Raw genomic sequence first — 22634 nt, 5'->3', positions numbered from 1 at the left:
GCGATCTGGGAAGTCAGCTTTATGTTCTTGGATTAGGCCTGTATGATCTTGTTGGACCCTAGTTTAAGGGTTGAATCCAACTCGACGTTGAACTCCCGGGTTTAGATAACCGGTTTGATTTATGGTTTAGACCGGTATGTCGAGGGTGCGAAATCCCGCACCAACAAAGAATTTTAAGTTCATGGAGCTAGTCCTTTGTGGTGACATTCAACTTCGTCTATTTGGACTTCCAAAACCACATATTGAAAGTTTAACTGTTTATTTTAATCTTGATTTTATCATTATAGTTAATTTAAAGAAAAAACTGCATTAATGACTGATCCCACCGTTATGAGAACTTTTACAAATAAGATTTTACCGTGCGCAATTCCTTCCTACTTTATTAGTTTTACTAATCACTACAGACACCTTTCTTCTTCATGTTCTTTTTCTTTTCTTCGTCTTCAATTGTATGTAGAATTTTAGTGATGGTATCTTCAATTGTATGTAGAATCCTAGCGAGCGACTATAATTATGCATCATTGGAGATCGCAATTAATCAACCCTTGATCAAATTTGGTTGTCCACCACTTCATTTTTTTTAGATCTCATTTTCTGAAAAGAGAAAATTTTTAAAACTCATTATAAAGAACTAGATAAAGACCCGTCCAATGTGCGGGTTTAAAGTTTTGTAAATAAAATTAAATTTCATAAAAATTTATTAAAATTTATTGAACATTATTTATAAATTTTCTTTTTACTATAATACACTGATTTATATCGATATACAAATCTTTTATGTATGTTACCATTAAAAGTATATTTTTTACACCTAGGTATATTGTATGTTACAAATATATTATTTACCACCACCTATAAAATGTCTATATGAACAAATTAAGCCAACTATTATATGTCTCTTTACTTTTACTTTTGCATAGTTTCTTCAATCACTAAAATTGTTGGCTTAAAAAATATTTTGAATAAAAAATAAATTACATCACAATAGTGTATGACTAACCATGGAGAGAACATTGGTTCTGCCCTCCTCTCTTATGGAGAGAACCTTGCGTCCAACCTCCTCCACCATGGAGAGAATTCGCTCCGCCTTTGTTCTTTGGGAGATAAATTTGTGTCCAACCTTCCCACCTTCCTCCCTTGGGGAGATAACCTTGCGTCCAACCTCCTCCACCATAGAGAGAACATCGGCTCTGCATTCATCCTGTGTGGAGCGAACATGTTCAAGTCTTTTAGCTATTACAAAGTGGCTTGCTCCAACAACCAATGAAACAAAAGACCTTTTTCCAACATCACAAAATCTTTTGATAGTAACTAATGTTAATTTTCCCAATGTATTCATGGATGTTTCTTTGACACACCATAATGTAGCCTCTGTCTCCAAGTTCCTATAGATCTATCAACAGTGATTTATGTTTTTTCAACCTATCTATGTTCGTTGTAAGCTTGTATTTTGATTAGCCTATTTTATCCAACCATTAGGTTTAAGACCTTCTCATTTTTATCCCCTTTTGAGAGTTTGAATGAATGGTAACAATTGTGTTTGCACAAAAAAAAAGGGTATATGACCAACCAATCAAGGTTAAGAAATTAGAAGGAAATCAATTTGACATAATTAAAGAAATAGTAGAAAATAATAAAAACGGTAATATATGAATCTCAAATAATTCAAAGATGAAAATATAAATTAAAGAAAACAATGTAAAACTACTACAAATTTAAAAACAGTATTAGAAAAAGAAGATGCATATATTATTAATCTTTCATTTTTTTTGGTCAACATATTAATTTTACTTATTCAAAACTGAAAAATGAGAAAGTAGGAGTATATTTTATATTTAAAAAATAAGAAAATTTTGTCTTCCCATTCAAAAAGTTTCACCAATAGAGCAAAGCTGAAAGCAATATTTTCGAATAAATTATTTTGTTAGATGAATAATATGAGACGATTATGTTTATATAGAAGTGAGTATTTATATTTTTTAGAATTAATAATTTTCTATATATTTTCCTTAATCCATTTTCTATTTTTTTGTACAATTAATAACTTAAAATTAAAATAAGTAAAAAAATTTATAACTTCGAATTTTATGAATTATATATATATGTAATATCCTTATAAATATTTTAAAAACTGCTTAATTTTTGTATTTTTTTGATAATTATCTTTTTACATTATTTATATTGTTTTCAATCTTTATTTTATCTTTCTAAACATGAAAACTTAATAACTCAATTGAAACCTTTTCTGAAATATGTTATTACATCCTTGAGAAAATCATCCCAGCAATGGTAAAAGCAATATATATATATATATATATATATATATATATGTTAATATATTAAGATTAGATACAAGTACAAACGCCATTAACACACATATAAGATCCCGATGGACAAGAATATTTCATACGAGGATCACAATCACTCGTCAGCTTGCATGTCTTAGCATCATCTATTGTTCCTAAATTATCGAGTTTGCTTGATGAGCCAATGGAACGGTGCATTTGCATTGTCCTTTTATACATTGAGATGGCCTACCCGAGCAGGGAAGGTTTTCACAATCATATGTTGTTTTGCAAGGAAAAACAAGCTCAGCTTCTGCTATCGGAATTACATTGTATCTAATGAATTACACAGGACCAGGAAAATGCATGGCATATTCAAACTTCAAATCCAATAAGTATGCTTAAATAAAAGGCTTGTTAGAGAGAATATAGAGACTTACAAGCGACGACGAGAGCAAGCAGGGAGAAGATTGTGATCTTTGAAGCCATTTCTTAATTTTTATGGCTATAACCTATGTAAACATCTACTATTTATAATTCAAAAAAAAAAAACATCAACTATTTATTATAGTTTCTTTGAAATATCATAATTTAATGTCAATCAATTCTTTATTAAAAGCGATGTAACGTAAAATATATAATCATAAATAATGATTTTATCTTTAATTTTATGATTATTTTATCTTAAAGGTATATAATCATAAATTTATTAATAATTAAAATGTTTTTTAAAAGATATTATTAATGATTTTATTATTTTTATACTAAAATAAATAAATATTTAATTTAGTAGAAAAATTAATGATTAAAATATTTTTAAGGATATATAATCATTATGAGTAGGTAATCTTCATATAGTTTAAAAAAAAAGCTTGTAATATATACTATGAAAGTTGGCGAACTTTCTCCATCCTTCTGCTACATCAGCAATGGAGAGAGTGCCACATATCCATGACTAAAATTAACCAATCATCTTGAATTATTTATGTTGCTTGACTGATCTTCTTCATTTTCCCTTGCTTGATTTTCGTAGTAACTGCTGCTTCGACCCTTTTCACCTTCCCTTGCTTTGATTTTTGTAGTAACTGCTCCTTTATAATATCTCTCACATCTTGTTGTATTTTTTGTAATGAACGAAGATGAAGGTCAACTACAGAGAAAGGAGAACTTGAAAACATATTCAGAGAATACTCTTTTGAAGAAATCACCAACGAGACTCGGATTTAGAATATATATTAGAATGCTGAAGATAACAGAGGACTGGACTCCCTAAAGAAGAACATCATCTAGATATTGTCTAATTGGAACTGATTAGTATGCTTATTGTACCAAATAGCTGATTGGTACAACTTGTGGCTTTTTAGGCTTCTCAAGAGTCAATATCCACACATGAACAAATTTATATTGGTTGTAACTTGTAACTGGTTATTTTTTGTAGCTTACTTATACTATGTTAATGCATTAGTAATAGTTTATTTCTTTTGCTGAAAATAGATTACAAGTTAGTTTCTTCATTATGAGAATTTGCTTACTGTTTTCTTTAATTATTCCTATATCTTTTGCTTTGGTACGGTGTAGCAGGTTTGAAAAAAACAAATCATTATATGGCAAGAGTCGCGAATATATAGAGAAAGATGTTTAATTAGTTCTTCTAATTATAGTTTGTAAATTATTATATTCATTCTCATTCAATAACAAACAAGAAAAATCAAAGTTTTCTCTTAATTTTACATTGTTGTGTTATTTTCCTTCTCTGCAAACATTTTTTCTATGTCTCTATCTGCTCAACTATACATAGGATTGCATTCTCACTATAGTGAACCTTAAGGATTTTGTCTTTGAGTGGTGTTGTTTCTAAACTTTTATTTTATGTATCTAGAATAATTTTTATTTTTATTTTCGTCTTAAGGTATGTGTGTTGTTAAATGTAATCTTACTATAGAATAAAAAAAAACTGGTCATTTTGTGTTTGATGATTAAGAAGTATAATAAATTATGAGACTTGAGAATTGGCCAAATTTACTACAGATTTTTTCTTATTGCTACAGTGCCCGAGAAAAAGAAAATTCAATCATATGTGGTGATTACTCCAAATTTTCAGTCACATGATATTAATTACTATGGTTTGTGCTTTCGTTTTTGACTACTCACTATACAATCTGATATTGACAGTGAAAATGTAATTGTTCATATTGCCAAAGATAACCTGCATAGTAAGCAGGTACTCATCTAGTGTTTTATAATAAAAGCAAAAAAATTATAAAAGTACTGTATGTATTGTTTAAAACACGTGCAGTTAATTGGTACAAATGCATAGGTCATCAAAACACATATAAGAACCGGAGACACATGTAAATCTCATACGAGGATCACAATCTTTAGTCAACTTGCACTTCTTAGCATGGTCCATCTCCTTTAAGTTGTCGAGTTTTGTTTGATGAGTCGTACATTGGCATTGTCTGTTTACACATAGAGCTGTCCCGCTTGAGCAGTGAAGGTATTCACAATCTACCATTGTTCTGCAAGGAAGAAAGATTTGAGCTTCTGCTGTCGTCGGCATAGTCACCATCATTGCACCTTATGGACACCGAACCACAAAACCATACATTATATTGTATTAAATTTCAAATTAATAAGTATGCCTACATAAAATTCATGTTAGGGAGATTATAGAGGCTTACTAGCGATGACGAGAGCTATGAGGAAGAAGGATGTGATTTTTGATGCCATTTCGTAGTTTATATCTTAGTGTATTATCAAAGATGGTGGCTATAGACCTTTTGTATTTATAGTCTCTTTGAAAGTTAAGATTTTTAGAAATCTTCTAATATTCAAATCTTCGGCATTTAATAAAAATTCTGTTTTTAACAACTACGAGTCAAAATGTAAATGTATTTATGAATTCTTATTTTGAATAACTTTTCCTCTAAGAATAAGGGACATAATATCCTATTACTTAAGAAGAGATAGATAAGGAAGAATTCCTATCATTCTCTGTAGTCCTGATCCCCTGTTCACAAAATGATAGTGCGGACAAGTTGGTGCGTCGTGCTAGAGTAGAGTCGCATCAAATTACCTATGTCAGTGATTTTCCTTTTAATTGGCTCGTTTGAACTGATCTTGTACTTTGTTATCAAAAAAAAAAAAAAAGAAGAGGGAGAGATGATAGTTGTCTATTGTTGGACATTAAGAGGGTATATTCAACTTGATATTTTAATTGAATTGTGTAAAATTTACAAATCTTATGGTATTCATTCATGGATTTTAAAAAATCTCCTGAAATTCACTGTTATTCAATCATGAATTTTAAAAAATCTTCTGAAATCTATTGTTATTCAATCATGGATTTTAAAAAGTCTCCTGAAATCCATTGTTATTGAATTAATGATTTAAACCCTACCATAAAATCCATTGTTATTCAAAACAGTTTGTAGATTTGTATTTTAATAATTTTTTGAAATTATGAAGGATTTGAGAGGATTTCCTTAGTTAAAAATACATAAATTCAAATCTCATAGGGGCGGTATTCAATCTAATATTCTAACTAATTTAAGTTTTCATGAGATTTTAAAGTATTTTGATGATTTTAGGGAAATCTAATATTCCCACCTTTTTTTTTGAACGAATCAAATCCCACCTAAACCATGATTTTTAACTAAACAAATCCTCTCACATCCTCCATAATCCCTAAAAGTAATTATGAGGTGCTATTGGAGATGTGATTTCTAAATCTATATAGACTTGTAATAATGAAAATCAAAACATATGAATTTTGAAATAACATGTTTTATCGTTAGATTTGAATCTTTCAATTTTACACTTTCAAATCCATTCAAATCCATTTAAAACATAATGTGGATTTTGAAATCCAAAAACAAATCATTAAATGAAAAACATTGGATTTTAACAAGTATTTGTAAATCGTATAACCTACACATAATTTTGATAAATATTTTAAAATCAATGATTGAATAACACATGATTCTTTTTTGGATTTCCAAATCCATTAAAATCATAGAATCAATAACCCCACCGAAAATCCAAATCCAGATTTTAAGGTGGGGTTATTGATTCTATGATTTTAATGGATTTAGAAATCCAAAAAAGAATCATGTGTTATTCAATCATTGATTTTAAAAAACTTATCAAAATTCTGTGTTATTGGTTATATGATTTACAAATACTTTTAAAAATCCCATGTTATTTATTTAATGATTTGTTTTTGGATTTCAAAATCCACATTATGGAATGGAAGATGGTTTTTAAATGGTTTTTAGATTATCGATTTTAGTTTTTAGTTTTTGGTTTTTTATTTTTGGGATTTTAGTTTTTTGTAAGAAAGTTATTTTTAAAATAATTACATAAAAAAACATAAAAAAATAAAAAGAATCGTAAGTTTTTCCTAAAGTCTGTAATTATGTGGATTCTAGTTTTTGTTAATATTTGTAAAGAAAAGCTAAAAACTAGTTTTCCTATTTTTTAGGAAATCTATTTAACTAAAATCTTGAATGGAGAAAAAATTGGCTTTTGAAAAACAAAATCCAAAAACTATACTAGAATTTACTTGTCATTCAAGGCCTATGTTTTAAATGGATTTACATGGATTTGAAAGTGTAAAATAGAAGGATTCAAATCCAAAAATAAAACATGTTATTTCAAAATCCATATGTTTTGATTTCCATTATTTACAATTCTATATGGATTTCCAAATCACATCTCCAATAACACCCCCTAAAGTAAAATTTTAAATCATCAATTCAATAACAGTAGATTTTAAAGTAATTTTTTAAATCATCAGTTCAATAACAATGAATTTTGATAGATTTTTTAAAATTCATGATTGAATAACATAAGATTTGTAAATTTTACACAAATTACTCAAAATGTCAAGTTGAATACACCCCCATAGTTTTTAAGTGGAATTTGAAAAAACTTTACAATAAATCAAATCAACTTCCCTAAAATAATCAAAATTATTTAAAATCTCATAAAAACTAAAATCACTTGGAATATTAGATTGAATACACCCTCTAATTGTTTTAGTCTGTAATGTTCTAAAGTTTTATTACAAATGATGTAATATTTAAAGGATTTATTTGTGAAAATGGCATGACTTAAAGTTATGATTATCACAATTATAAATGAATACGGCTAAACTTAGCATATCTGCATATATATTAATATAAATGGAATTACATGCATTTTCAAAACCACACAAATTATTTCCTAAGTTATAAACATTATATCAAAAACTCAATATGCATAGATTTAGGAATGATTTACATAAATAGTATTTTATCTATAATATATAATCCACTTTTTATTTCATTAAAATTAATTAATAAATTTATAACTTACGAAAAAAATAAATTAATTAATCAATGTAGATTGTCCTTAAAAAAATATTAAAAAATAATAACATTTTTGTAAAGTCTTTATATATATACAATTCCCTATCTATATAATTATATCCAGTATTTCTTTATGTATTTAATTATTTATATATATGTATAATTTAAATAAAGGTATGCTTACGAAAAATTTATTTAATGTATAATATATATATTTAAATAATTATTTCACATATATATATATATTTAAAACATTGATTTCCTATGGTACCAATTCACATCGGAGATCCAGTATACATTAAGATATCAAGTAAGCAAATAAGAGAAAAACAAATCAAAGAAACATCGAATCAATCATGTATGTGTACAAGGAAGTATGTATGTGTACATACATATTTTCATCTATGAATGTATGCATGTATCCATAATCCATGAATGTATGTATGCAAGTAATAAGGAAACAATAAGGAAGTAAGGAATGAAGCAAACAATAAAAAGAGCGAAGAAAACAAGGAAGCAAACAATGAATTAAGTGAAGAAAGCAAAGAGAAAAGTGCGAAAATAAGTCAAGCATGCAAGCAAAAAATGAAAGAAGTAAGGAAACATACAAGATAAGCATGTAGCCAAATAATGAAGGAGGAAGTAAGGAAACAAAGAATCAAAAGGCATGCACACAAACAAGTTAATAAATGAACTGAGAAAATGAGCAAGCAAAAAACAAAGAAAGCATCAAGTAAATGAGTTAAGTAAGCTAGCATGAAAGCAACTAGTGAAAGAAACAAGCAAACGCAAGTTAAGCAAGGAAGTGACGGTTAATGATGTAAGTAAAGAATCAAGCAGTGAATCAAGGAAGCAACCATGTATGAATGCAACTAGTGAACGAAACAAGCAAACACAAGTTAAGCAAGGAAGTGACGGATAATGATGGAAGTAAAGAAGCAATCAATGAATCAAGGAAGCAACCATGCCTGAATGCAACTAGTGAACGAAACAAGCAAACACAAGTTAAGCAAGGAAGTGACGGTTAATGATGGAAGTAAAGAAGCAATCAATGAATCAAGGAAGCAACCATGCCTGAATGCAACTAGTGAAAGAAACAAGCAAACGCAAGTTAAGCAAGGAAATGACGGTTAATGATGCAAGTAAAGAATCAAGCTGTGAATCAAGGAAGCAAACATGCATGAATGCAAGAAACTAAACATAAATGTATGCTATGTGTTAAGAGATTTAAGAGATCAACTTAGATCATGCATGTTATTATAAGAACCAAGGACCATAACATTATTATTCTCTGTGTTTTTCCGTCTATAACCTGTTCAATCTCTATAGAATTCTGAAAGTATGTTAGCTATGAAATATGTTATAAGAACAAAATAGATGGTAATTTCGAGTTATAAGAGAAAAAATCGAAATGAAGTAAAAAAAATGAAACATACCTGGGACTGGGAGGATAATTAAACTTTAATAACTAAAAGATAACTCCGGAGATCGAAACGAAGGCCCCATCCTTTCTTTTGACTCACCTCCAGTTCGCGGTTTCTCTCTTACCTTGAAATTTGAATGGGATACTACAGAGGAGAAAACACCATGACACCTGAAATAAGGATTCTGATTAGAGGTATGCGTCAATACACAGTATAAACCATCAAAACCAAGACACAAACATGTTTTTATTGATTTCGATGCTTTTCCACAAATTTGTCTTTTCTTAGCTACGGATTGCAGTGGTTTAGGCTGCAAAATCCAAAAAAATATACAAATGAAATAGTGTAGTGATTGGCAATGAACGCATAATGACCCACTAGTACAAACATTACAGAAATAAATTGTCCTGTGCGTTAGAAATAATCATAAGATAATCAATAAAATAAATAACAACTTACAAGTGGATTTCTTGGCTGGTTGATCGTCTTGTTTTACTCCAATATGAAGTGCTTCCAGACACTTCTATCACTGCTTACAAGCTCTAGAAAATATATCTTTTTTTTTTATCATTCAGTCAAACCTAACAATGTAAAAAGCAGAGATAAATATTAGCTAACTTGTACTGGATCCTAATAAAATGCAATCAATCTTTCAATTATATTACAACACACTAAAGACCTTTTACCTTTTAGCGAAGAAAAAATAATCTATCACTCATCCTTCGTTTTTTTTGTCCATGGAGGAGCCGAGAAATTTCCACAATGTGCTGAATTTTTGTCATCCTACGCCCAAAGAATTTGCATACAAAGAAAAGAGAAAATATGTATATACGTAAGCTTATTACTTACCTTGAGTGATTCTTCCAACTGTGCAATCTTTTCTTTGTAGAACCTCTCCTATTCAGGTATCTTTGTCACCTCTTTTTTTTTTGCCTACATGCTGTTCTACAGGGGTAAGTGAGTATGGTCTCTAAAGGAGTTTGTTGGCTTACTTAGTTGCTCATATCATAAATAGAGCTTCTCCTTGTCCACCTCAAACTTTGAAATAGTGTCTAGCAAGCAGAAACACATGTTCATTAGTTTCGGGTAATAATCACACGGACCCCTAAGGTTCTTCAGAACCAAGCCAAACGATAAGGAAAAATCATGTAATTGACTTATTTTTAAATTTAAGAACAACTGCAAAGATTTAAGATATGGTTAGGCATGTTTCTTCACATGCTCAGACTCCAAGACATATCTAAATCAAAAGATAATTATGATTGTAAACCACATTGTCAATATCTATGGACCAAGCCAAACGATAAGGAAAAATCATGTAATTGACCTATTTTAAAAACTAAGAACAACTGCAAAGATTTGAGATTTATTGGTCACTTGAGCTGATATTGAGATATCTTAGTCTATCTTGACGTGCTTAACAAAAAATATTTTCGTACTACTGTCTACAGGCATGTGAAGTAAGTTACTAACCTTAGTGACGTTTTCGGTTTTCTCTTTATTGGGAATTTAGAGAGCTTCTTTGTTATCTTCGTCTACCTTCAGCCTTTTATATTCTCCCATATATCTCCTTGTTCAAGATTAAACAGAAGAGCGGGGGTTTAAACTTGCAAAAGCTTCCTGCAAGAGGAGACCAGAAACAAAAAATCGAAACATTGTTAACGAAAGACTCCTAATCGAAATGCATGAGTCTAATATAATATACTTATCTTCCTGACATGAAACAAGCTTTCTTCATTCTGGTTTATTATCTTTTGTTTGAATGAGTAATCCTCACTTTAGACCTGAAACATATTCACTGTATCATTATCCTTTCACCAAGTTATTTTATGTAGCTTGGAATCTGAATGGACAATAAAGAGGAAAAAACACCATGACCTCTATAAAGAGATGGAGACTTGGCTGTTTTGCATGATTGTTCTAAAATCCACGACCAACAAAATAATATCTCTCGAAGTGGAACACAGCAGAAAAAACACCAGAACAGACCTGACGAATATATACATGAATTTATGCTAAATATTTTTTAATTGAGAAGATATACATGAAAAACATAGAGCTCTGAGTATCTACAAACTTACTAAGCCATGAGATTTTCTTCCAAGGCCAAATGGGTTACTTTTCCAGCAGCAGCATATCGACCAACAAAGGCTATCAAATCTACAGTCATAGAAACAATTTAGTAACAATGTTTTGTATATAGAGGATGAAACATTTAGCAGGGAAAGAAATGAGAGAGACATCAAAACTTAAGGCTTTTAATGTACCTGATAGCTATTGCGGTCAAACCTCTTGGTGGAATCCACAGACAGTAGCTATCATTTAGCTAATGGAATCTTTCAAATTCCCAAAATAGCATCTGCTATTCTGCATCACAAGGATTATTGAGCCCCAAAAGATGCATGTTAAAAAAACACCTAAGAACAAACTCCGAGAGTAAATTAAGTATGAAGAGACGTTAATCTTATCGTTTAGGGTCATGTTCTCAGTCCACAATAGAAGCCTAAACCTTTGCTTCCTAGTATCTAAAACAACAGGAGTAGAGTTATTTGACAGCTGACCATCACATACATAAAGAATCTTAAACGAAATAAACTATCTAAGGTATTATGAACTGTATACTAAAAAAACAAACTAAGAATTGTTACATAAATGCCTCTAACCAGTTTTTCGTCAGAAAATTCAATCAAAAATTATAACCATGAAAGGAAAAGAAAGAAAAGAGCTTAGATAATTAGTTTAAAAACAAACCTTAAATTTTGACCCGTGAGAAACCTGAGATATTAACAAAGAAATAATCAGGTATATAAACAATTACACAGACCCCTAAGGTTCTTCAGGTTCAAATTTCGAAGATGTAACTTACGATTTGATATACATTCACAATTTGAAGTTATTTTATAGCTCCACCTTAAGCTTTCCGAGTTCCTCCTCCTCCGTCTTCCCCTCTCAATAAGAACTCCTGCTAGTGGAGAGAAGAACACATAAGAACGTCTCCAGACTGATAAATATTATACCAGAGATACATGTGGACATCATCACCTCCGCTTGATCCCCGAGCTCTCTGTAAAGTCCAACCAGAGCTTCGGCCTTGTTGTAGAAACTGTCCTTGAGAGATCTTACAATGCTTTTTATCTTGTAGCTCATGTCCTTCTTAAACCTTCAGCCTTTTCTATCGTTCCATTCATCTCCTTGTTCAATAATATAAAAACAGGTTAGAAATTTTGTTTCTGAACTTCACACAATTGATATGGCACAAGACCTTCCATTTTTTTTCGTTCATCTCTGTAGCTTGCAAGAGGAGACTTACAAACTTCTCTATCAAGATATAATCATGAACTCAACAATCGAGATAAAGAGAGAAATACAAGAAACTAGTATAATAATCGAGGTAAGATTCAGCTGTCAAACTAACTATACTTACAGAGCATTTGCAGTCTGCACCCATTAACGCATCTCAACTTTGCTGCAAAAAACAAGGATGAGCCAAATTCAGAGAGTAAATTAAGGAAAAGAGAAAAAAAAAAAAAAAAAAGGAACAGAGTTATACAACATTGACACCAACACTCAATAATCACAAGGTTCCCTTTAACACTAAAGACCTTTTTACATTTTAGCTTCAAATGAACAAAAATTAATCTACCACTCAAGCTATTACTGACTTTGAATGATTATTCCAACTGAGCAACCTTTTCTTTGTAGAACTTCTCCTATTCATATATCATGGTCTCCTTTTTAAGCCCGACATGTTATTGTACAGGGGGAAGTGAGTAATTGTTGCCATCTTACTAACAGTGGTCTCATAAGGATTTTGTTGGCTTACTTAGGTTCTCATATAGAGCTTCTCCTTGTCCTCCTCAAACGTAACTTTGGAAATAGTTTCTGCTAAACATAAAAACATGTTCATTAGTTTCTAGTAATAGCCCACTTAGCTAATGAATGAAAACTTTGTGGCACCCAACACTACTGTTCGTAAGGGTGAGAGGACAAAACCAAAGGACAAGCACAATCTTATTAACAGTGATCTCAGAAGGGATTTTGTTACGTTACTAAGTTGTTCCTGTCGCATATAGAGTGTCTCCTTGTCCTCCTTACTTGGAAATAGTGTCTGCCAAGTAGTAACTATACTTAAACGGTTTTGATGATTTCCAACTTTACTAGTGATAGAATATTTTGTTGACACCGAACACTACTGATATTAAAAGACACAGATGACAAAACCAAAGGACAATCAAAAGAATACCTTCTAAACTTTATCTTTCATGGATTGTGATATTCAAACTTGGAAGCTTCACTCTTCAAGATATTCTCACACTGCAAATATGGATCATGCCAGCTCCTTATTATCTTGTACTTCTCTCAGTAATAAGATTTACCACTTTTTACCTGTTAGCTTCAAATGACTAAAAAAAAATTAATCTACCATTCAAGCTATTACTTACCTTGAGTGATTCTTCCAGTTGACAAAGCTTTTCTTTGTAGAACCTCTCCTATTCATGTATCACTGTCACCTCTTTTTCCCTACTAGTTATTCTACAGGGGTAAGTGTTGTCATCTTATAAACAGTGGTTTCATAAGGAGTTTGTTGGCTTACTTAGTTGCTCATTTCGTCTATATAAGCTTCTCCCTGTCCTCCTCAAACTTGGAAACAGTGTCTAGCAAGCAGAGACACATGTTCATTAGTTTCAGGTAATATTCCACTTAGCTAATGAATGAAAGCTCTGTGGCACCGTAGACTACTCATCAATGGTGAGAGAGGACAAAACGAAAGGACAATCGAACGAATACCTTTTAGTTCATGAATTTGTGATGAAGCTCCTCAAACTTGGATAAATTCATCCTAGTACAAGATACTCACACAGCAAGTATCGATCATGTCAGCTCTTTGTTCTTTTCTAAAGACTAAAAAGTTCAAAATCATCTCGTGATCTTTTGTTCATATCAGCAGTAACATAGCCTTTCTTTCTTAAGTTTTGACGTCACCTCAGTGGACACGTTGCAAGAAGAGAAAGATATACAAGAATTAGTAAGATTCAGCTGTAACTTACAGAGCATTAAGGAACCATGCATGGAGCTTGTTTCATCTTCTTGAGCAGAAAATTGAATCTGTAGACCAAAAGCAAAAGCAGGAATATTCTTTAGATGATTTTCTGAAACAGTTAGTGACAAATTCATGCCAAAATTAATGAGGAAAATCAACTGAGTGCTTCAGAGAATACAGAACATCTAAACTTTCTATATCTATAAAATCTAACGAGCTTCAGAGTTGAGGAACAAAATACAGAACAGTATGTAAGCTATGAAATCTGTTACTACATAAGAACAAAAGAGATGGTAATTTCGAGTTAAAGATAAAAAACGAAATACAAAACTGAAGAAATAGATGAAACATACCTGGGATTTAAACTTAAAAAACTAAAAGATAACTCCGAAGATCAAAATGAAGGCCCCATCCTTTCTTTTGACTCGCCTCTAGTTGTGGTTTCTCTCTGTAACTACATATGTTATGAGTAGCTTGAACAAAGTCAATCAAAACTGTATAAATAGACTAAGAGATTATCTGAATCAAAGATAATTATGTTAGCAACCCACATTGTCTATGTAAAGTTAATTACGTTGACCCAAAAACAAAGAATTGCAAAAGATTTAAGATGGACTCGTCACTGAATCTGATATTGAGCTACCTTTGCCTATCTCGTTGCCTTTCGTATATATCTCCTTGTTCAATAATATGCAAACAGGTTAGAATTTTGTTTTTTTGAACATTTCATTGATTCACACAGTTGATATGGGACAAAACCTTTTCTTTTGTTCAGCAAAAAAGTTCTTCCACTCTTCTCCGATTCATCTCTGCAACCTGTACTAACAATTTATCCGCACAAATTAGCTTTAAGAGTTCGCATTTCTTACCTCAAAAATTGTTTAACCTCTCGCAAGGCAGCACTTCTTATAAGAAGCACTTAGGCACCAACACTTAATAAATCAAAGTTTCCATTTGTAGTCTCATCATCACCAATACTCTCTATACTCCACTTCTTGAGATCAACATAACTTATTATGAGTAGCTTGAAAAAAACCAATCAGAACTTTATAGACGAAGAGAAAAATAGCGTTACATACATGCCTCTATTCAGGTTTTTGTCAGCAACTTCTTACGGCGATCCTTTTGTTCCGCAGACAAGTTCTTCCATTCTTCTTCATTCATTTTTGCAACCTGCAAGAGGAGACCAGCAACTTACAAACTTCTCTAACAAGATATAATCATGAACTCAACAATCTTACTGAAAGCCTCCTAATCGAAACAAAGAAAGAAATTCAAGAACCTAGTATAATAAGCTTACCTGACATGAAACAAGGTTTTTGTGCTTCTGTTTGAATGAGTAATCCTCACTTTCGACCTGAAAAATACCCAATGATCATTAATTACCCTTTCACCAAGTTAATTTATGTAATCTGAATGGGATACTACAGATGAGATAACAAGGATGAGCCAAATCCAGAGTGTAAATTAAGTAAAGACACATAACCTTATCAAAACAAAAGGAATAAAGTTATATGATAGCTGAAAAACATAGACACCAACACTCAATAATTACAAGTTTCCCTTTATAGCCTCATCACCAACATTCTCTACTCCACTTCTTGTCCTGCACTTAACCGGCAGCACTTGCCATTTGGATTTATTACATTTTCTAGTGGTAAAATTATCACACTACGAACATTGCTCTTTCACTGAGCCTGAAGAAATCATCTCTCACTGCTTCTAGTGGAGACAAGAACACCTAAAAACGTTTCCAGCCTGACAAAGAAAAGTGATAAATATTATACCATAGAGAGCGATTAACATGATCTAGAACAAAGAATTACATAAACACTACCTTGTTTGTTGGTAAAATGAATCCCGTTGACACGAAAAAATTAATGCAAATTGCTTAGAGACTAGTGATTTTATCCTTCTCCAGCTACTAAGTTAGAACAAAAAAAGAAAGCAAACATCACTAGGCAGAACCAGTAAAAGTGAAACACGCCAAATGATGTTTCATAACTTGACCCATCGCCATATAAACCATTTTTCACTTTTAGATTCACACGATGACTTAAGAGTATTTAATCTTCTACTGCATAAGAAGAAAGGAGAAGATAACTCGAAAAACAAAAGACTGAAAGAAACATACTTGGGAGAAGATAAAGCACAACCATTGGAGGGCTCCGTTGCAATAGACCTGAAATAAGGATAACAGTGTCTAAGGTATGCGTCATTACATTATATGATTCTGATTAGAGAACACAATAAATCAAAACCAAGACACAAACATGTTTTTATTGATTTTGATGCTTTTCCAGAAATTTGTCTTTTCTCTAGATTAGCTACGGATTGCAGTCTTTTAAGCTGCAAAATTCAAGACAATATACAAATGAAATAGTGTAGCATCGGTGGCAATGAACACATAATGACCCACCAATACAGACATTTCAATTAATGCAAAATTTGGACCTGTTAGGGTTGTTTCCTATGGCTCCACCTTAAGCTTTTCGCTTTCCTCCTCCTCTGTTTTCCCCTAAGCCCGAGGAATCCCCTCTCATAAACTCCTGCTAGTGGAGGCAAGAACACCTAAGAACGTCTTCAGGCTGATAAATATTATACCAGAGATACATGTAATAAAGATTGATATGGACATCATCACCTCCGCTTGAGTCTCGAGCTCTCTGTAAAGTCCAACCATAGCTTCGGCGTTGTCGTAATAACTGTCCTTGAGAGATCTTACAATGCTTTTTATCTTGTAGCTCATGGCTTCTTCAACCTTCCATATATATGTCCTTGTTCAATATGAAAACAGGTTAGAAATTTCGTTTTTGAACTTTGCATTGCTTCACACAATTGATATGGCACAAGACCTTTTCTTAGGGATCCTTTTGTTACGCAGACAAGTTCTTCTATTTTTCTTTGGTCATCTTTGCAACCTGCAAGACGAGACCACAAACTTCTCTATCAAGATATATTATAAACTCAACAATGTTATTGAAAGCCTCATAATCGAAATAAAGAAAGAAATACATATGTTCTGTTTCAGCGGTTACAGAGGAAGGAAGGATCCATTGGATATAAATATTAATTTTACCTGAAAACCAAAATGATATTAATATGTTCATGTCCATGTGCAAACCTACATGACTAGAAACACGTTTTACCAAGATTGTAGTGACCATCAATTCCATCAGATATTGAGTTCTACCTTTGTCTATAGACATGTCTTGTTGTTATTGACTGGCAGCAGCCATTGGCAGCACGAAAAAATAAGTAACATACCTTAGTGGCATTGTTGGTTTCCCTTCCTTGAGAATTTGGAAAGGTTCTTTATCCTCTTCTTCTCGCTCATGCTTCTTCTACCTTTTTCAGCATGTCCCATATATATCTCCTTGTTCAATAATAGACAAACAGGTCAAGAAATTTTGTTTCTTTGAACAATTCACACAGTTAATATGGGAGAATACCTTTTCTTAGAGACCCTTTCGCTTTGCAGACAAGTTCTTCCACTCTTCTCCGATTCATCTCTGCAATTCATCCGCACAACTTAGCTTTAAGAACTTAAAGAACAGTAAAAAAACACGACTATAATACTTGCATTTTACATTACTTATCTCAAATTCTCGTAAAGCAGCACTCCTCTCGTAATTATGTAGGCAGATATTTGTTGTTTAGGCTTCAAGGGATCCTTTAGTTTCCTAAAAAATGAGAATTCTGTCAGTTTTCTTGCTTATTCATACTATAAAAACAGTTCGCGAGTGAAAAAGATACATATATTACAAATTGATGTGGACATCATCATCTCAGCTCGAGTCTCGAGGTCTCTGTAAACTCTAACCAGAACCTTGGCGTCGTCCTGAAGAGCAGTTTTTCATCTATCCGATCATGAATCATAATGAACTTAAGATTACAATTTACCTGGTGATTAAGGCGAGATTGTGTCTAAGTAGTCTTGTATTAGGTGATTTACCTAAGCATATTCTGGTCGAATTGAGTAAATTAAAACTTACTTAGCGATAAATGATTTGCTTGTCTTTTTCATCAGCAGTCTTCTCTGTTTTACTGGCTCATTGAAGCTTTACAATTTTCTGGAGCTGCATCCGTGATTTGAGTGTCACTCAAGCTTATCCTATTACCAAGTTGTTGACATCCTTCTCCCAGCTGTTTTAATTAATTCCAGCTCCACAACTTCGACTGCTAGTTAGATTCATGTCTCTGAACGGTTGGCAATCTCTCTCCCTGTCCCAAGAGAAAGGCTTTTCATAAGAGGGAGTGATATAAGTACTAGAGGCATCAAGTTTCTGATAAGGTTAGGCATGTCTATTAACGTGCTCAGTATCCAAGACATCTGAATAAAAGATAATATGTTAGCCTGTTAGGAACCCACATTGTCTATATCTCTGAACTAGAAAAGCAACAAAGAACTGGCAAAAGATCATGTAACGTTGACTTATTTTTATACCCAAAAACAAAGAACTGCAAAAGATTTTAGACTGATTAGCTACCTTTGCCTATCTCGTCTCTTTCTTACAAGAAACATGTGTCTTCTTTATTGACTGGCTGACCCCAAAATTATTTTCTACTACTCGCTAAAAACATGTGAGGTAGATACTAACCTCGGTGACATTTACGATTTTCCCTTTATTGAGAGAATCTAGAGTGCTTCTTTGTTCTCTTCGCCTCGCTCATGGTTTCTTTTACCTTCAGCCTTTCATTGCCTTCCATATATATCTCCTTGTTCAATATGTAATATGCAAACAGGTTACAATTTTTTTTTTTTTTAAATGTTCCATTGATTCACACAGTTGGTATAGGACAAGACCTTTTCTTTTCTTCAGCAGAAAAGTTCTTCCACTCTTCTCCGATACATCTCTGCAACCTGTACTAACAATTTTTCCTCACAAATTAGCTTTAAGAGTTCACATTACTTACCTCAAAAATTGTTTAACCTCTCGCAAGGCAGCACTTCTTATTAGGCACCAACACTTAATAAATCAAAGTTCCCCTTTGTAAGCCTCATCACCAATACTCTCTATTCTCAACTTCTTGTCCTGCATGGATGATGGAATTGGGTAGGAACAAGAGCATTAATTTTTCCTGAAAACCAAAATGACATTAGTATATTCATGTCCATGTGCAGTTTTACCAAGATTTTAGTGACCATAAAAAATACCTGAAACTGCATATGTTCTGATCAATGATCATGAACTTGATGAAAACTCTATTCTATAGTTCCCCTGTTGAAAATGCACATTTATCAACTAAAGTCGAGACACAGATAATATCTGATAATATAAAAAACAAGAGCATCAAATTTACAATACCTTGATTAACTCATATTTCTCATACTAAATCATGTCGTTCTCTACTGAAAATGTTGTATTGGTTGCCAAACCATGAACATTTACTAACAAAATTTAATGGAAACAGCAGAAATTCATCATCTTATAGTAGCACAAAGATTTCTAAGAATGATAAAGTTGAAAGTGGAAGCCTGGACGGTGGAAATTGTTCCAAAAGCGGGAACCATAGATATTCTTCTCTTGGATTGTGAGAGGGTGAAAGAGATTGGAAATGACTAGACCTTCAAAATAAAAATTTCGCTGTCAGAGAAGGCAAGAAAAATATTCAAGTATATTCTCACTTTTGCAGTTGCAAGAAAAAGAAAAAAAAAACAGAAGATATTATTTTGTGAAAATGTTGTATTTAGAACGCATTTTATTAGTGCTGCAACTAGCTTTTCACGTCGGACTCGAATGGCTGCAACAGAAAAAAAGAAAGCAAAAATCTCTAGTTAGAACCAGCGAAAGTGAAACAAGCCAAGTTGAGTAATGTTGAAAGAAAGGCTATTACTTACCTGCCTTTTTTCCAGTGATTATTCTCATGGAGCAAGCTCTTCTGTGTAGAATCACCCCTGCTATCATTGTCTTCTCCTTTTCCGTACATGTTATATTACAAAGGGAAGGTGTCAAGTTGAGTAATGTTGCCATCTTATTAACAGTAGTCTCATAAGGGATTTTGTTACCTTACTTAGTTGTTCCTATCGCATATAGAGTCTAACCTTGTCCTCTAAACTTGGAAATAGTGTCTGCCAAGTAGTAACTAATTTTCAACGGTTTTGATGATATGCAGCTTTACTAGTGATAGAATATTGTGTTGACACCCAAAACTACTGATGTTAAAAGTGAAAGATGACAACCCAAAGGGCAATCAAAATAATACCTTTTAAACTTATCTTTCATGGATTGTGATGAACCTCGTCAAACTTGGAAGCTTCATTCTTCAAGATATTCTCACACTGCAGATATGGATCATGTCAGCTCCTTATAGTCTTGTACCTTTGCAAGCAATAAAAGGTTAAATAAAATCTTGGGGACATTTGTACTGACCTCCAAAGTTTTGTTTGCAGTTTGTAAGTCAAGGGCAGAATTAATTGGCACGCTTCCATCTAGATCTTATCTTGTTACAAAACCATTTACTGACTACTAAGCATGGGAGATCAGAAATCCATCCAAGCAACATAGCCAACTTTTCTTTCTCATTGATCTTTGAGTTTACCTCAGTGGACAAACTGCCAAAACGATAAAAAAAGATTAAAGAAAGAGTCAGGGAGCATGAGAACCCTACAGGTCGTTTCATCTTCAGTTTTAAGGCATAAATATGGTCACAATCCTTAAATCATTTTCTCTCTCTGGAACAATAATAGCCAAAATCATACTAGTCGATACAAGAACTTAATGACAGAAATAGACAGATATAACAAAAGACTAAAGATCTAAATTCTCTGTGTTCTATAAAATACCGTTCTTCAGGTGAGGTCGATCGGTCTGCATGTAATTTGATTCTAGCAAGCAAGTTAAGGATAGAAAGTAAGGAGCAAAGAATAAATAAAAGCTCAGCAAATAAGGAGAGAAATTAAAACATGTATGCAAGGAAATAAGGAGAGAAATTAAAACATGTATGCAAGGAAATAAGAAGGTCATTAAGGAATTAAGAAAGAAATTAAACATGTATGCAAGGAAGCTAGAAGGTCATCAAGGAATTAAGAAAGAATATAAGGAAGCCACCAAAAAAGTCAAGGATACGAGACTTATGTTATGAGTAGGTTGAACAAAATCAAATCAGAAGTGTATAAGTAGACTTGGAGAAATATACCGTTACATATGCATGCCTCTATTCAGGTTTTTGGCAGCAACTTCTTGTTCCACAGACAAAGTTCTTTCATTCTTCTTCGTTCATCTTTGCAACCGGCAAGAGGAGACCAGCAGCAACTTACAAACTTGTCTGAATAATAAGCTCTACCACTTTTCTGGAGCAGCATCTTTGAGTGTCACTCAAGCTTATCTTGAAGCAAGTTATTGGCATAGTGTATAATAACCGAGGTAATATTCAGCTGTCAAACTAACTACACACACTTACAGATCATTTAGAACCATGGAGTTTATTTCATCTTCTTGGGAAGAAAACTGAATCTGCAGATCAAAAGCATGAATATTTAAGGAAGCAGTAGTTTACAATCCATCAAAAAAATTTCAAAATCATTTAACATGTAAGTAACAAAGGAACCTGAGACGTATTGCTCCCCTTAAATTTTTGACCCGTGAGAAACCTGAGATATTATTAACAAAGAAACAATCCGGTATTATAACCAAGGACCCCAAAGGTATACGAAAAGATTCAGAACACAGAAGAAACATAAAAGAAGATACAATACCATAGAAGAAGAGACGAGAGTACTACTATGCGTGTCTTCGTGCGATGTGCCATCAATGTCCCGTTGGAAACAAAACAAGAAAATCCTTTCGTCAAAACAGAGCCGAAGAGCCAACGAATCAGAATCAAATCTCAAAACAAATTTAAATTGAAGGATACGAAATCATCTTCGTTCTTCAGGAGAATTGAAGGATACAAAATCATCTTCGTTCTTCAGGAGAATCATCAATGACGGAGTGAGAGAGAGAGAGAAGGAAGATAAAATAACCTGATCGCGCTGACAATTTCGATGACGGAGCCCTAGAATAGATGCAACATATATGAGAATCGTAGATTCATAACCTGATCGGAGATGGCTCTCTCTTTCTCTCGGACTTTTAGAGAAGAGGAGTAGAAGAAGTCTCTCTGGGTTTATCAATTGAGAACCCAAACAACGGTCACAAAATTGATTAATCTAGCTCTCTCTCTCTCTCTCTTTCGAAATTTATTACTTTTTCAGATTTAAATGAAGTTTCACGTCCACAATTTTTTGACCGTTTTGAAGAGTGACGTGTCGTCAATTCAACTAAACAACAAAGTTAACCCAAATTCATAACCGTTATTTTCTTTCTCATTCTTAGAATTTTAATCCAACGGCTATAAGCCTATAATAAAAGACATTAACCGACAATGTTAGCACAATAAGAGTTATACTATTAGATTAATAGCTTCACTAATCTTTAGATTTGATTACGCCCACCTCCTTTTTCTTGGTTAAACATATTTCGTTTAAATTAAAAATCTAGTTATTGAGCAATTATTCAGATTTTTGCAAAAAAAAAAAAAAAAAAAAAAA

The 22634-nt window shown here is 32.4% G+C and overlaps 1 protein-coding gene, 3 long non-coding RNA genes and 1 pseudogene across 5 annotated transcripts; all 5 read right to left on the bottom strand.

Moving 5' to 3' along the window:
- Positions 2343–2774, bottom strand: LOC104779724 (annotated as a pseudogene).
- LOC104779723 (defensin-like protein 295) lies at positions 4526–5545 on the bottom strand. The gene is made up of 2 exons (XM_010504119.1): positions 4967–5545; positions 4526–4862 (listed from the first exon to the last, which is right to left on the bottom strand). Exons 1-2 carry the CDS (start codon positions 5013–5015, stop codon positions 4582–4584), a joined length of 330 nt encoding a protein of 109 aa, XP_010502421.1. The 5' UTR covers positions 5016–5545; the 3' UTR covers positions 4526–4581.
- Positions 8302–11043, bottom strand: LOC104779722. The gene is made up of 4 exons (XR_002037598.1): positions 10534–11043; positions 9747–10112; positions 9520–9641; positions 8302–9230 (listed from the first exon to the last, which is right to left on the bottom strand). It is a non-coding gene; the product is annotated as an uncharacterized LOC104779722 (long non-coding RNA).
- LOC104779719 lies at positions 14867–19160 on the bottom strand. Of its 2 annotated transcripts, XR_002037651.1 has the most exons (11): positions 18703–19160; positions 17867–18325; positions 17697–17784; positions 17554–17613; positions 17369–17477; positions 16556–17022; positions 16375–16450; positions 16236–16283; positions 15939–16025; positions 15402–15859; positions 14867–15274 (listed from the first exon to the last, which is right to left on the bottom strand). It is a non-coding gene; the product is annotated as an uncharacterized LOC104779719 (long non-coding RNA). The 2 variants fall into 2 exon arrangements; XR_002037650.1 differs by having other exon boundaries at positions 17369–17613.
- On the bottom strand, positions 20310–22225 carry LOC109132611. Its single transcript, XR_002037625.1, has 5 exons — positions 21801–22225; positions 21653–21695; positions 21242–21558; positions 20476–20657; positions 20310–20384 (listed from the first exon to the last, which is right to left on the bottom strand). It is a non-coding gene; the product is annotated as an uncharacterized LOC109132611 (long non-coding RNA).

This window comes from Camelina sativa, chromosome 4, assembly GCF_000633955.1.
Source record: "Camelina sativa cultivar DH55 chromosome 4, Cs, whole genome shotgun sequence".
Classification (NCBI taxonomy): Eukaryota; Viridiplantae; Streptophyta; class Magnoliopsida; order Brassicales; family Brassicaceae; genus Camelina; species Camelina sativa.
Note: the sequence above shows the minus strand (reverse complement) of the source record. Positions and strands in the feature narration are given on the sequence as shown.

Coding starts and splice junctions, on each gene's coding strand:
- LOC104779723 (XM_010504119.1), bottom strand. CDS start 5,015: ATGGCATCAAAAATCACATCCTTCTTCCTCATAGCTCTCGTCATCGCT. Junction 4,863..4,966: donor CATAGCTCTCGTCATCGCTA/GTAAGCCTCTAT, acceptor GGTGTCCATAAG/GTGCAATGATGGTGACTATG.